General features: G+C 41.0%; 1 protein-coding gene across 3 annotated transcripts in view; it reads right to left on the bottom strand.

Moving 5' to 3' along the window:
* Positions 1–7255: 7255 nt before the first annotated feature.
* The window catches only part of WASF3 (WASP family member 3), a 65615-nt gene continuing 56378 nt past the window's right edge, over positions 7256–16492 (bottom strand). For 2 of the 3 annotated variants that reach the window (XM_065830450.2, XM_071804457.1), the window contains 4 exons: positions 15669–15844; positions 12511–12774; positions 10546–10913; positions 7256–9812 (listed from right to left, as the gene is read on the bottom strand). In XM_065830450.2, the coding sequence (XP_065686522.1) occupies positions 9655–9812; positions 10546–10913; positions 12511–12774; positions 15669–15844 (966 nt within the window). In that variant the 3' untranslated portion in view covers positions 7256–9654. Of the gene's footprint in view, positions 9813–10545; positions 10914–12510; positions 12775–13631; positions 13799–15668; positions 15845–16492 lie in introns of all 3 variants that reach the window. The other variant, XM_065830460.2, reaches the window with a different exon arrangement.

The raw sequence follows: 16492 nt of genomic DNA, 5'->3' as shown, positions 1-16492 counted from the left end.
ACCCAGCTGCTGCAATTCACCCACCGCTCCCAGTGCCCCTGGAGGCCTCCGCTTGGTTTGTGCAAAGTCACCTCACAACTAGGGCAGCCTCAGAGGACCCATGGGGACACTCACAGGCAGGAGCTCAGCAGAGGTGCTGTCACATCTTGTCACTTCAGTGCTCTTAGCTTCACAGCAGCTCTGCCTCGTTCCAGCTTTGTCAAGGACTGGTGGACCCGGCCTCCAGCGCACTGAGGTTTCTCTGTACACCTGCTTGGGCCACAGCACCACTCAGTTGCCCAGAGAGGAGCAACCGGTTGGAAGATCCACAGAGGACGGTTCCCAGAGTCTCTGTTCTGCAGCTATCGCACTCATAGAGCAAAGCTCACATTAGATCACACCTCCACAGAAAACATGTTCCTTGGGGGAAAGAAGTTGAAGAGAGAATCAGTGATGTTAAAGACACTGAAATTTCACATAGGAATATTTGCTCTGTGGTTGTATAGAAATATAAAGGCTTTAAGAGTTTGGGGAAGAGTGAAGTGAGGGAATCTCCATATCTTCAACTTCTGCATCTCCTTTCTAGGTTCGTATGCAGGTAAATTTTAATTAGAATGAACTCTTATGATTGCCCCATTTGTCCACTGGAGGTCAGTATCTTTCTACAGAAAGGCAGTCCCTCTAACCCGGTGTGTTTGCGGGGGACACAAACCCCGCAGCAGCACCGTGTTCTCCTGCCATGGGATTTTAAGGCTTCGGGTACCAGAAGACAGAGGCCTAGTACAGGTCCATCGCTGACAAAGGAAGACCTCTGCTCACACATCCCTTCTTAATCAAGCTAAGGTTCTAATAGTGTCACACAAATAGTTGAAGGAACCTCAAATGTATTGTTTTCCCAGCTACTAAAGCAGGTCTGAGCAGGGCAAAAGCTTCCAGGGCTCCCTGCAGCTCTCCTGCCAGCCCTGCAGTATTGTAGGAGCCAAGGCCAAGCGCCCCTCTGGGTAAAACAGCAGGGAATTCCTAGCTGAATAAACATTTTCAAACACGTTCAAGCTTCCTGCATTATCTGGCCTTGTATTTTGATCCAATACTGAAGCATAGTTGCCAGCTGATAGATTTTTACTGTCTAGCTGACCCCAGCTGGCTTGCTTGCCAGGATGAGCTGCCGCACGGGTGGTGCAGGAGATGTGCTGCTCCACGCTGCCTCCAGAACCGCTGCCCCCAGAACCACTCCATCAGCAACTCCGCTCCAGCAGCTCCCAACGCTTCGCCAGATGTTCAGTACATCAAAGATACGCGTGTTTGCCTCGCCCAAGCTGAGCAATACACGATGCTGAAGGATGGCAGCAGATGTGGACATGAGGGAGCGAGCACAGCGGGGAAGGGTAAACAGCCATGAAAACAGAGCTGTTTAGCAGTCACACCTAGATCATGGTCACCCTTTAGGCACTGTCCATTTGGGTATTTTAGTTTGGATCAGAAGCTCTTTGGAGGCAGATCTGCATGCTCCCACTTGCCACGCTTGATCCCCACCATGGAGCACCATGTGGATTTGATTCCTCCCAGACACACCACGTGTCAGAGCAGCTCTCGCTGCAGCAGTGGGCACTTCACTCGTGTGAAGCAGAATCCCTGAAGCACAGCCAGTGCTGAGCAGCACCTCTGCTCTCTGGCTTATACTCAAACCCTTCAAGGTCTGCTTCTGACTAGCACAGACACGGTCTGACCAGCGAGTGGACATCATGGCTGTTTAGGCTGCAGCCTCACCTGTATCCAGTAGACAACTTGTCCTCTGTAAATCTCAAGGTGATTCCAGTGGAAGGGCAATCACGTTATCGGGGACTCTCCTTGCCTTCGTCTCTCCAGTTTGGGCATCAAATGGAAAAACTGAGGCACGAAGTCTGATGAGGTGAGGCAGTCCCCATGCCAGGTCTCCAAAGACCTGGAACTTTCAAATCCTACATTATTTTCTTTCGCTTCTGTGCCAACAAATTAATGGTGCCTTCAATAACTTCAGTTCTGTCCTGCCACGATGATGATGTTTTCAGGAGTAAACTTTGCTCTTACCATCCCACTACCTCCATTTCTATTCCACATACGCTTCTTGAGCCAACAAGTTTATCTACATATTTTCTACAGCATTGGGATCCCTGCTAGCATTCAAACAGATGGCTGAGAATAAATCCTTGCTGCCTGAAACCCAGAGAGAAGCAATACCTGCAGCAGGCTGGTAATTATAGCAATTGTGCAAAGCTCACACCTGGAAGCCTTAAAATAGAGCTGTGGCTTAGAATTATGCTTTACCCACATATTCCTTAAATACCCTACCCACCCTGAACATCTGTGCTTTGCTTTCTTGGCAGAAAACATTCCCAGTTCACTAGACTTTTTAATAATTCTTGTATTCATGAATTTTAAATAAGACTTATTTTACTATTTAAATGTCAAGTCTATTTATCCTAATCAGGTATCCAGGCCGGCAGCACTGCCAGTGCCGTTTGTACTCCCGTGTCTCCTCTGATCAGAGAAGGAAATAAAAGCTGAGGCCGGCAGATGGCTGGGTGGAAGAGAAAGGTCGTTACACACTGCAACAGATAAGGTGAGGAGGATAAAACACATAAGGTCATCTTCAGGGAGAAGGTTAAAATTTAGCCTCAGCATTCAGAGGGTGTTTCTGTATAGAGATAAAACAAAAACAAAGAGAAGTATCATCAGTTACTCACCAAAGTATCTTCTCCTATTGTTTAGCACAGGAGAAATCCTGGCCTTTCTCTTCTTCCCCATCTGTCCTAAAAAAGATCTTATTTTCCAACCTCACATTTAAGAGACAGAAGAAAGCCACAGATCTGTGGAGTTATTCTCCCTAAGCGAGGCATCCTGTGCTTAAATGCTTTTTCTTTGGTAACACAGTAAGTAAGAAGCAACATTACAGCTGGACAACCCCTGTAATCTCTTATGTCAAGTCATTCTAGTTTTTACCAGCTGCTTCACAATTTGATATACTTTAACTAGGTCTGAAAATCCCTAAAGTGAGGATTTATTATCTCTTTTGGCAAAGTATAAAGTCTATCATGCCATATAAATCATTCATATAAATTCCAGAAACATAGCAAGGAATATAGGTCAGGAGGGGCGCCAGAGGAGAGGGATGGAGCATCCTTTACTCGAAGCATGTGGTAGACCTAATTCAGTTTCCTAGACAGAACAACTTGAAGAATGAAGATGGCTCTTAAATAATTTAAAAAGCAAAGGATGGCTTGACAGTCACTGGGGGTTTTGAAGAGAATACAGAGGATGAACAAAAATGAGAACTTTTTTTCAGATAAGAACCTGTCTGATAGTTGCCTTGTACCCAACTGATTTCTATCTTGCGTATTTTTGGTACAGATTTGTGAAATGTCACAATGGTGGTTTTCAGCAGTTATGGCAAATCAGTGACTGGTCACTAGGAAGAGCAATGAGCCAGCAGGATCCGCCAGTTTAAGTAAACTCCATGTGCTCCTGGGAGTCATTGACATTTATAATCAAGATCCAAGCCTATGTCAGTATTTCAATGTATATATTGCAACAGCGCTGCACAAATTACATACCTTAATGTTCTCTTGTCACAGTCAGATGAAACATTTTTATGACCCTATATGAGAGTTCTCCACAGCAATCAAAAAAGTTTGTTAACTGCTGTAAGCAAAATGTCTAAACTTCCCTTAAAGGGAAGCATGCCATAAGCAGAAATCACATAGAAAGAAATTTATGAGGAAGCTTTTAGTCTTTAGTCTAGAAAGCGTTACCGTGGTAGTCACTCTGACGATATGAAAGGAAACGAAATCCTTCTTCCTCAAATACAGAAATAACATTTTAAAAAAGAATTTGAGGAAGTGTGCTGAATTTGGAAGGAAACCCAAACCGAACACGCAAACGAACTAACCCAGGTGTAGCTGAAAACACCACAATAGCAGACCAGAGAAAATGAACATACACAAATCTAAAAGAATGTCCCAAGCGAAGTTAAGGTGAGGTATCACATGGCTGGGATGAGCAGTAATTTTGCAAATATTCAAGTGTTATCGCTACAATGAGTCATTGATAAACAATCCTGCTGCTCCCACCATCCTCTGTGGAGGAAGGCGCCATACCTGGAAGCAGCACCTCTGGCAACATCCACTGTTACCAGCACAGGCACAGAACAAGCATCTATTCAAGGAAAAGAAACCATGGTCAACCAACCAACCTCAAAGTCCTGCTGACACAGCAAATGGGAAAATCCTTGGCTGGTAACATGCAAACTACCTACTAAAAACCAGGGGACCCAAGAGAGGAGGATGCAGAGGGACAGGCTGCAGGTGAAAATCAGCACTAGGCTGCTGACTTCAGATTAATAAAGGCATTTTTATGCGTCCAGTTTGTAAAGGCTGACACGCAACGGGCACAGGCCACAGAATCACAGAATGTCAGGGATTGGAAGGGACCTCAAAGGATCATCCAGTCCAATCCTCCTGCCGGAGCAGGAACACCCAGATGAGGTTACACAGGAAGGTGTCCAGGCAGGTCTTGAATGACTCCAGAGTAGGAGACTGCACAACCCCCCTGGGCAGCCTGTTCCAGCGCTCTGTCACCCTCACTGCGAAGAAGTTTCTTCTCAAATTTAAGTGGAACCACTTGCCATTCAGCAAGTCAGAGACAGGTAACTGATAAGGGACTAGAAAATTAAATTTGCTAGAGAAATAGAACATTAACAACAGGGTTACTCAGAAAATTGAACAGGAATGCATCAGCCTGATTTTAAAGAAAAACAGAAAAAAAGAGATGAGTCCTGCCATCTCCTTTGGTACAGGTGGTAGAACTCCTGTTTTGGCCTCCTCTGACAGGCAGGTGGGACATACTGCCCCATATTAACTGGCATTAGGGTAACTTCATCAGATTTCCAGCCCTTTTTTCCTTCCTCTAACCCACGCTGCTTTGGCAATGAGTGATGGCTCAGCAGGTCAGATAGTTTTCACATGATACGACAGCGTGTTAGTGATTGAAAACGTTGAGTGGCTCAGAAAGGCAACATATCTAAGACAAGCTGTTGAGACACCTCAGAAAGAGCTGCCCTCAGCGCTCATCTCCAAAGCGCTCTGCATGTGACCCCACCAAGAGAAAAGCGCTGAGGTTCTCCCTGCTCCAGCTAATCAGATCAGAACTTCTCTATCGGCAGCGGTAAGAGTTAATCTCTAAAGAGACTACTATGTTTAGCTAAGAATCTCTTAAGGGCTACTTATCTTCTTATCCAGCTGAAAAAAGGCCCAGTCCAGCACAGACTGCTTTCCAGGTGTAAGAATGCCCACCTTGGTCAGCCACAGATCAAAACACATTTCTCCAGAGAAACCTACAGATACTTGACAGCACACAAGAAAACACTTTTCCTCCATCTATTACTACAGAAAGCAAAATATTAAATACCTTCTCCCCGTTTTGTACTGAAAGGACTTTTCGCAGTGTTCCTATTCTTTCTATCAACCTCTAATGACAGACAATGGCTGATTGGAAACCCACAGCCCTTCCAGGAGTTCCCCCATGCAAGGGAACTGGGAAGGTTGTTCAGTGACAAGCTCGAGTCACTCCCAAATGCTTTGTGACAGATGCCGGGCCCTGAGGGATCCTAGCAGGGTTCATCATTTACTTTCATTCCCCACACAGCACTGAGCACACTGACAATGTTTGAATGCATGAATACAAAGCTGCCTCAAGATGCTGAAAATCCTTGGGTTTCTGTGTGTGCACACGTATGTACATCCTGGTATCAGGAACACCTCAAACTCAGAATTAACAGGGCAAGAAACTTTCCCCAAAGTGAACTACAGCAGGTTGCTTTTGGTAAAGGAAAAGGGGTATTGTCACTTGGAAGAAAAAAAGAAGAAAAAAAAATAAATTAAAAAAAAAAACACTATCAAAGCTATCTTTGGATAAGCTGTTCCAATATGTCTCTTACCCTGCTGCTAGGAAATAGTACCTCAATCTTGACTTTGCACAACCTCAGCTTCCAGCCACAAGATTCTAATGAAATTTTCATCACCAGGTTTATACTCAGTTCAGTTTATAGTGAGATTTTAAAGATTTCAGAAGTTACACACCTGCTATATCCTTAGGTGTGTTGTTTCAAGCAGAAGGGAACACCTTTTTACTATTAAAACAATGCCTGGCACATGAGAGATAACATACCTGCAAAATACAACCACAAGAATTGATTTCCCAGGGAGTCATTTCTCTTCCTCCCAACCCTATTTGCATTCTGCAAACAAACTCCATTTTGAGCTTGTTCTGCACAGCATGCACCTCTTACAATAAAAAAATTTCTTTTTCTTCATGCAGTTTGTCTTAGTACAGAGAAATCTGAAATACCTAAAAACCCAGCTGATGTCAATTTCGTCACACAGAAATATTTAACATTCGGAAGACAACTGGAAGAGCTGTCAATGAAATACACGACGCCATCACCAGCCCTAACTCCAGCCCCAACTGATAAATGAGCAGCTATAAATGCTTTAATGAGCCAGCCTTTGAACCAAAACTGCAAGCTCATATATTTAGTTTCTATGTAGAATTGGTGTCTTTGTTCTAAATTAGCTGAATTACGTTCAAGTCATAGATGAAAAATTTCAGTGAAATATGAACCAAGTGCCACAGGGACTGGAATTTTCAGCTGAGCAGATTAAAGATTAATTTCTTTTCCCAGGGAACAACCAAGTCTAAGATACATAAACAAGTCTGTTTATTTATCATGTCATACTGGGAAGAACTACATAAACCAATTGTGTAATATAGTAGTAAATTAAACAGATCTGTTTGCATTAGGCAGACATGGGTTTGCATTTTACAACATAGCGCTTGGTGTCATTAACCTACAAAGACTCTCCCGTATTAAAAAAGTGGGAGAGGGGCCTTGCTAATAAACTCACTCGTTCTGCACTGTTCTTTCTGGGAGCGAAGCTGTTAATGCATTTTCCTGAGGAGAAAATTAAAGCTACCTGTAGGGAAATTAATGTCTATTTACACTACGCAAGAACTTCAATGTGGAGCTTGAATCAAGGTGCAAAAGAACAATTAAGTATGTAGGTCAGGAGAAGCAACGGTACCTTAAAGGGGTCTGGTTTTGTGGAGCTCGGTCTCCATCCCAGTAAAACCATTGTTCCTGGGATCACAGCCAGCATTTGGAAGACTTAGGTTTTCACTTCCATTATTCACTGATAAGGGATAAAGATTAATAGCAAAATCTGATTAATCTCAGGAAAGAAAGACAGGCTCAAAAGTGAGATTTTATTCATATTTGTTACTTATTCACAATCCAAAGTATGATAAAACTGATAAAAACATCCTGGAATTATGTTAGTTTACATCACTAAATTCAACTCACATTTTATTAATAAAATACTGAAAGGAAAATGACAACATCGCAGGTTCAGAAAAACAAGCTGGCTACTATGACTGAAAAATCTACACTATCTTAATCGGTCACAACTGCTTGTTTAACGTTTATTATTTAAAATTAACATAAATTTCAAAATTTCAGACACACCCAACTTCTGTGCTCACAAAATATATCTTCTCTCATATGAAATTTCAGTAGCTTGGAAAGAATTTTCTGCCGAGATATTCCACGTCAGCATGCATTAAAAGAACACCACTGGTTCCCTCCCCACCGACACGGGGCGGTAACGCTGCGTCCCGCTTGCGCTTTTAGCCTCCCCGTCCAAAAAATCATTTTGCAAGCGCACCGTGATGATCTGAACAAACCGCCTCTCATAGATGGATGAAAACCACAATCAGGCCGTGGGCTACACGCTGTGCTCTGCGGTGGACACTTGGACTGCAGGACACCAAACAAAGCAGCCTCCAGCTCTGTATTTTAAGGCAAAGACAAAACCAGCTCCGGCTGGAAGGGAGGGGAGCACCTTCTGCTGGCACCAACTAATGGGAGCCGTAGTTGTTCACTATTATGCAGAGATCGGTCTTACTTTACGTGGTAAATTTTAACACCAACGTTGAGGCAGCGTGTTACCACCCTACCAAAGACACCCGCCACAGATTGGAAAAGTCATATGCAGATTAAACAGCAGTGAAGTAGTCAATAGTCTGCATGCAAACGTCATGTTAGACTGTTACATTCTCAGGACTAAAACTGTTAATCGTGTAAACACAAGTTAGATAATTGTCTCCCATTTCTCTTTTTATTTTACACACTATTTTTTTTTTTAAGAACAGACAGGGCCTCACAGAACAAAGGAGCTTTACCCAGTGTTACAGAGACTTCAGTTACAAAGATTAAAACTGTGATCTGGTAAGGAAATAATTCTTCCCCCACCATGAATATATTTTTTTAAAACCTCATTAGGCAAAGCAGCAGCCTGACTAAGTCCAGAAGAAAGAAGGAAAATAATAAAATAAAATAAAATAAACTCAAACATTTTAATACTGTACTGTGAAAAGAAAACAGAGCATGGTAGAAACTGTTCCTAGGGAAGGAGAAAACAGATGTATATATATGGCATAGTACTTGAACAGCCATTAAAACTGTTTTAACTGCCCATGTTTTATCAACAGATGAAATGGAAAAGAAATACATTCAAAGTAATAGTAGTTTTGAGTAAACATGCTACAGGGAACAGAAAATCTGTCATGACTATAGGTGTACAAATCAACAACAACAAAACTTATTTACAAACATTTATACCTACAGGCATAAAGACCAAGTTTAATACTTGTGAAATGTATCCAGATTTGAACTGATAGAAGTTCCCATCTTTAGTAATAACAGAGGAACATTTACACACTGCAATAACCATACAGCTTCTATCAGGTCTACCCTGAAGTCTTTGCATCCTATTGATCTGTATCATGAAACTAAAAAGCTCTACAGGTATTTTAACTTTCATTTGTAACATGGACATGTGTCCACTACCCACTCGAGACCCCCAGCACGCTTCCCAACAAGCAGCCAGCAACCTGCTGCTGGACTCTTACAAACTTATCTGGTCTGCTCACAAAACGGTCATTTTGGATCATGTAGATTCACGCTTCAAAGCATACATTTCATCATCTGCTACATTGTCAAGATAAAAAGAATTATTATATAAAATCAGTTCTGTAGGCAAAAAAACACTAAGCCCAAGAGTGATGCGAAGAATAGACTACAGCGGGCATAATTAGTAACTAAAAAAAAAAAGCTAGAAGTCTTATTTATGGAACTCAACTCTTCCCTCAGTCATATAGTTAAACTGCCCTCAAAGACTAACAACCAGGCCAATTCACAAGTATCTAAGTTGCTTACATAATTAAAAGATGTAAAGTCAAAAAAATATATTTTATCCGTTCAAGATTGGAATGTAAAATGCTGGTTCTGTAACAGTGCAACAACTGCAGCATGTTTTGCATGCAGCACATGATTTGCTACATTTAGTGGCACTTAAGTATTATGCTGTAAATACTGAAAGTAAGACAAGTTTCTGATCTGCATAAGCGTAATCACATCATTATTACCAGAGTTGCTAAGCTACAGCATTCTGAATAATACCGATTCAATTTCAGCACTTCGATCACTAGCCTTAACACATGTTAATGCCCTGCTTTACGTCTTGCTAAGAAAGCAATCACTGAAGCCAAGTATTTCATGAACTTGCTACTGGGCTTGGACCAGGTTCAATCTGACCAGTCGTTCTCATCAAACTCTGAATCATCATCAGAATCGCTGTATTCCACGGCAATGCGTCTTGAAAGGATGGTTGCCACATCATTTCCAACAGGCTCTCGCTTTGCTTCTTGCTCACGCTGCTCCTGAACCTTTTTCAGCTGAATTCCTGTAGAGACAATTACTCTCAGACAAAGTTTTCTGCACAAGAGATTTTAAATTTCATATTGTTACTGGCAAGTTTTTTGTATTCTAACAATATATCCAGGAAACAGAAAGCAGAAAAAAAAAAAGAAACCATTGTGTTAGAGCCTCCCTGAGCAAGGGAGAAAAACAAAAAAAGGCAGATTGGAATCCATTGCCAGAGATGAAATACTTCTAGAACTGCCAACAGTATGGCAAAACTAAAAGTTCATGACCGTAGAGGTCCTTTTGATCTGAATATGAAAGTTTTCGTAAGTGTATTTGGAAATACCATTAGACCTACAGCTCCATATTGTAAGCAAAGCCAGGAACAGCCATTAGTCACTGGTTAAAACCCAGTGGACTGAAGCCTGGTGTTGGATAACTCAGTTCAGAACAAGCAAAATCCATGCACATCTATTGGCTATTTTACATAATAATCAAATGAAAAAACAGCACTTGTGTGTTACATCCAATCAAACACTAGAACACATTAGATAAAGCTGAACATCTCTAGGCACTAGAAACAAAAAAAAAAATCCCAGGTCAAGGCTGATGAATGTTAGACTGGCACCTGTGGTTAACTAGGCTCTAAAATTACATTCTGCCCAGCTGGGAACAGAAGCCATGGGCTCAGATCACTTGGAAACACGGAGCTTTCATTTTAAAAATAAAAAAGTAAAATAAATAAATAAAGCTAAGACTCAGCCTCCTCTTACCCATGCGAATGGCAGCAAGCAGGTCGCTCCGAGCATCGCTCACGGGCGGCTGCGCAGGCTCATGGCGCTTGGCCTCGGCTGGAGGAGCGTGCATTGGGGAGGGGGAGAGGGAGGGACCCGCGGCTGGGGGGCCTGGCGGGGGAGGAGGGGGGCCGGGCGGAGGGGGAGCAGTGACAACAAGCCCACTAGAAGGAGGGGGATGAGCGGCAGCGTATGGAGAACCGGTCACCAGTCCAGAATGGGAAGGTGGCACAGGAAGCTGAAGAGGACTGACAAATGCAGTTTGTGCTGAAGGAATCATAGGGGGAGGAGGAGGAGGGGGAGGACCTGCAGGATTGTAATAATCCACCACCTGAGCCGGAAGCATCCTAAGTAAAACAGAACAAAAGTGTTTAATGCAATGAAAGTTAGTACTTAAAGAATCATCACCCCTTAAACTGCTCTCATCCAACCTCAGCTAAAACAAAAATCAAAGAGCATTTAAACTGATGAGTTAAATAGACAAGTGATTATAAACATTCATTTTCAAATATTGACAATGCACTGAGATTTAAGGCAGATGATGAAGTCAAAGGCAGTGTCCTTCTCGCCTCCATAGAGTAAGATTTTAGCTTAATACTCCTACTTAGTTAAATATAAAGCTATATTTGTTACTAAACATCTACTCTGTGAGAATACAAAGTACAATGCCTATGATGAAGAAGGGACCAAGAAAACTACAGACCACACATACCACTTCTAAAGAAGACCAAGTGTTAGAACAAATACTAAGAGATAAGAGATGGGCATGGAGGACAATGGAAAGTATGAAGGGAAAGATTTACCCAAAGGTATATCATGCATCTCATGTGCTTCTTTAGTCAAGTTTATCAATTTAAGTATTATTTAGTTAAACTGATACATTTGATTGATACTTTAGAGGCAAGGAAGAGGGAAGAGCTAATTTCTTTGTTAAACTGTCACAAAGAATTCTTAAGGAGAAAAAATGGGAATTAATAGGAGTCACAAAGTAGGTAAAGAACTAGATATAGGGGACAAGAGTTGAAGGAAAGTTACTGATGGTGTTCAGTGATACACAGTGTACGACAACTCTGATACACTGACACCCGCCATGCACTTGGGGATTAAGTGCAAGTATTTGTTATGAACTGGAAATAAGGGAAAACGTACATTGGAGCAATCAATCACGTAACTCGGTCATCTACAGGATGACACAGTCCTGAATCAGGGAAATGCCATCCCAGGATACAAGAAGTGAGGCTGCAAAACCTTGGCTTGCTTCATTTAAAACAACACAAGCAAGAACGATTAGAACTTTCCTGGGGTTACAACTTGAAAGTTTAAGCTATTTACACTAAAGAACAAACAGGCACAGATTGGGTAGAAAACAGATGTTTTCTTGCTATTGGAGAGCCAGTAACCTGGAGCAAGCCTGCCTTCAGAAGGCATTCAGGGACAATAACTACACAGGAGTTTGATATGGTCCTATACTGAATTATGGAGTTGTCTGTGGCAGCAGGGAACTTGATTCTGTGTTTGAGGAGATCCTTTCCAACGCTGTCCTAAGTTCCTTTAAAAAGTCATTTTGAGGCTGCACCACAGACTGCCATGTTAATCACATTCAGTGATACAATTTGAGGAAAGGTGCAGAAAAAGTAACTATTTTCCACTTTACAGGAAAATTATCTCCTTTTTAATATTCTAATAGGAACCCTTGATATTTTACAAGCATATTGATTGCACCACAGTCAATACACAGTTCCTTATTTCCGCCTTCACCATTTCTTGACTTAAATTCAGTTCATACAGAGAAACTACACCATTTTTTTTCTGTCCTCCCCAGGGAGATAAGTAATGTATTTTGGGGTCTTTTTGCGTGTGTGCATTACGTGTTATGATGGTTATGGAAAACATGCATCCCTCTAGCTTTGTCAAGAATCCACGGGAATAAATGAGGAGTTTTACCCATATTCTGCTGGTACCACAGGTACTGAGCTATGCTGGCCATCTGAAGGCTGGGGTGGTGGTGGAGGTGGTTGCTGAGGTCTGTTTAAGGTAGCGTGACGTACAGTGGTGGAAGGTGGTCTGTATTCATGCTCATGGCTTTGGGATGCTGCCATGTACTGTGCACCATCTCCTGCTCCATAGGAAGGCATTGCTATCTGCTGATGGAGGGAATGATTCGGAGTGGCAGGATAAGAATAATCTGTAACATCAGATGCATGGGACCTAAAATTAAAGTAAATGGATACAGAAGAACAGATTACGTGAGCGTAACACGGTATTATCTAAATAGCTCACAAGAAAAGCTAAAGAGAATGCAATCAGAATTATTTTTCTTGCAACAGGATCCCCTGATTATCAAGCACTGCTCCCTTTTGAGTTCACAGAAAGCACAAAAACAAATGCAACACAAAATCATAATTCAGCTTAACATGACTTGAAAATAAATTAGTCTAACAAGGCAGAATAAAAGGACTGAAATTGAACGTTTTCAGTATTTCAGCATACTAGCTGCATGCAGAATGTCCTCCTATAGGCAGACTTTAAAAAAAGCAAAAAAAATTTAGAGTTTTCTCCAGGTTTTGCAGTTCTTTTGTAGCTGTAAGGAGGGATATTGTTTTCATCAACGTTTTTGACAGCCCATTGTTTGAAAGGATAACACTTATCAGGTCTGCTTTAAGTTAACAATGGCAGAAGAAAAGGGAAAGCAATACTGCAAGCAGTTACAATTATGCAGAAGAATACTTTTCACCAAGGCAGAGAAAACCAATTTCAAAAGTTAGAAAACGCTTTTTGTTTGCACAATTAATTTCATTGAAAAGGCTTAGAGAAACTGGGAAATGCAAATATTAGTTGAGCAGAGAGTTCATAAAGATACAAAGTCTAGGATGCTCTGTCAAATAAGCCCAAGAGAGGGAGCAAAAGGATCTTCTCATCCCATTACCACAAATAGTTGTTTTAGTAATGAACAATCGTGCAGCGTGGCTTTTAGTGAACACAGTAAACTGATGCACTTATTTGCAAGACGGGAAGCAAGGTAAGCAACAAAAAGCCAGGGCTTTGAGGAAAACAAAACGACAAACCCTTTGGGCATTTTGTCCTCTTTCATGCTTCCTGCCTGTTCCATTTTCTTTGCGTCACTCATGAACTCAATGCCCATTTTCCTTCTCTCCCACTCTTCTTTTCTTGTTCTTACTTTTCTCACATTAATTTGCTGGTTTCTGTTTGGATTCAGCTTGTGTTTCTCCCTCTGAAGTACAATAAGTATAACAAATACATTGTAAATCGCCACAGTCTGGACACTTGGATGTCAATGTTTAATGCATGGGTCTTACAATTGGCAAACAAGAAGAAACATGAGCTGTTGGGGTTTTTTGTGGTTGTTTTTTTATTTGTTTGATTGTTTTTTTTTCACTTTAGCATTAAAAAAGAATCACACTATAGCCAAATACACTGCTTTGGGACCTTACTGATAAAACCCTGCATGTAGCTGTCAGCATAAAAGTATCTCTGAAACCAGTACTTATTTCTATATGTATAAGGTTTTTAATAGCTTAGTTCCTACAGCTGAGACTACCTCAGGATAAAAAAAATAGAAAACCTTCTCTCCATCTCTCTACTACCCACCAAGCCTTTCATGCATGTAGAACACAGATTTCAGGATTCAATCACTGGTACTTGATTCGCTGAAATTTAAAGTTTGCCATACATCATTAAATTTGACAGGCTTACGTAAGTACAAGGTATCTGCCATACCACATCTATAGCAACATAATGATGCATTCTACAATTTCTGCTTAAAAAAATCCTACTAAATTCATGTATTATGGATATCTGCAAATAGGCAAATGCATGTTGACATTGTTGCGAGATAAGAAACAAACCACTTCAGTACGACTAAACTCAGGAGTCTTGGAAAGCAATATGTTAAGGCCAGAAAAAGACTCAAAATATTCAAAAGGCAGAACTTCGAGATGATGAAAAAATTCCACATCTTGCACTTGACAGCTGAACACCAATGTCATTTTACCAGATCAACCTATGGAAAGCACAGTCAAACAGTACAGACTGACAAACCAGAGACAAGGTTTTGCATTAGAAACTGTAAAAAAAAAAAGAAAAAAAATGTTGGTGTTTAAAAGATTTTAGAGAGAAGGGGTCTTAATACATTATTGAAACCGCAGTAGCAAATTTCTTCACCTTTTTTGTTTCAATTGCAAGATGATTACTGTTCACAAAGACCAAAACATTATGAAGCTCTCAGTAGATTGTTTCTTTTTTAATTAATCTCCACTGGACAGTAGACTGCAGGTGTCAGTCCAACCTTCCACAGCGGTGGCTGCTTCCTCAACCCAGCCGTTCAACAATTTGAACCCTAAATTGTCATGCACTTTTTCCAGTAGATTCTATTTATTCCGAGCATTACTGTTAGCAATTAACCATGACAGACAAAATAAGAGGGAAAAACCCTCTGGGGAGACCAGCCTAGTGAACCAACTCAGACTTCGTGCATGCCAGAAGAAAGTAACTCCCACTGAGCTCAAAGGGAATCTCAGACAACGACGGTGAATTCTGCTGCATGACTCTAAACAGAGATTTCTGCTATTTTAAGCAATAATGTTGCACCTGGTTTTGTAGCTTGCTTTTTAGACAAATGTAACATTAATCAAGCCGACCATTTCCCCCATTAAAGCATTCTGTTAGAGGCAAAAGTATGCCTGAGCTGATTACAGAAAAATATTTATTAAGCTATCAGCAGCATAACATACAAACTAGACATGAAAGGAGAGGTACTGATATTATCTAGTGGAGACAGATTAAAATGCTTTTGCAGCTACAACTACAAGATCAACTATAAAGTAGACAGCAAACACTTATTTCACTACAGTGCATAGCATTATGATGACAAAACGCTCATCTGAAGCTGAGGAAGAAAAAGTCATTAATTGCAGAATTTGTAACGTTATTCATGCTTTAAAGTAATTTTGAGAAGAACTTGAAAACATGCATCGTAGGTTTGGTCCATTCTAACTATTCCCAGGCTGTGAAAACACCTAATTCTACTCAGTATTTCTGAAAATACAACTGTGGTATAACAAACAGCTTTGCTGTAAACAGACCTAGTATCTGGGGACAGTGATCCCTCGGAAGATGCTCCATGGTACACACTCTGAGACAACCTGTTGTCAGGTCTAAGCTCTTTGTCATATGCCATCATATTCCACTCCTGGCGTCTGTTCCTGGCTTTTCTAACCTTTTTCACCTCACGGGTGGTGCCATCTATACGCTTTTGCTCCTAATGTTCAAACAAAAGAAATAAAGCATGCAAAGAGAGAAAAAAAAAAAAAGCAAAGGAAAAAAGCCAGTTAAAATGCAGTTAGAGTGCATGAAAATAAGACCAGATTTACAGATGAAGCCAAGTCTTCATAAAATTTCTCTGCACTGAAAATGAGAATATCTCCTTAAGCTACAAACCTCATTAGGAGTAAGACTCTGCTTTGCCCTTCTGCAGGACGGACAGGCCAGTGTGATACCGACCTACTGGCCTTCCCAATACAGACAGAAATGTAGCTGATTTTTAAAGTTTAACTTTTTCTGACATCATTTGTCATTTATTTAGACCATCCTGAAGAATTTGCCATTTCCTCCTCCCATAAATCAATCTTATGAGAATGTGTTAAAAATGTTCAAGGTTATTTTGGTTATTTGTTAGGGTCAAACTTGCCTGAGACTGTGGGGAAGTATGGAAGAATTGGAAGAAACACTTTGCTATTTCACAGTCTATGTAAAATGATTTTTTTTGTTTTAACTTCCTCTCCCTTCTTAGATCTGATTAATTACTGAACTTCCTCCTAGTTTTTCCTCGTAATTGTTTCCCATTATCTCACGTAAAAATGAATGACAATTATTCTCTCTGCAATGCGTCAGTAATATTCAGGCCAGT

Source organism: Patagioenas fasciata, chromosome 1, assembly GCF_037038585.1.
Source record: "Patagioenas fasciata isolate bPatFas1 chromosome 1, bPatFas1.hap1, whole genome shotgun sequence".
In the NCBI taxonomy this organism is placed as follows: domain Eukaryota; kingdom Metazoa; phylum Chordata; class Aves; order Columbiformes; family Columbidae; genus Patagioenas; species Patagioenas fasciata.
Note: the sequence above shows the minus strand (reverse complement) of the source record. Positions and strands in the feature narration are given on the sequence as shown.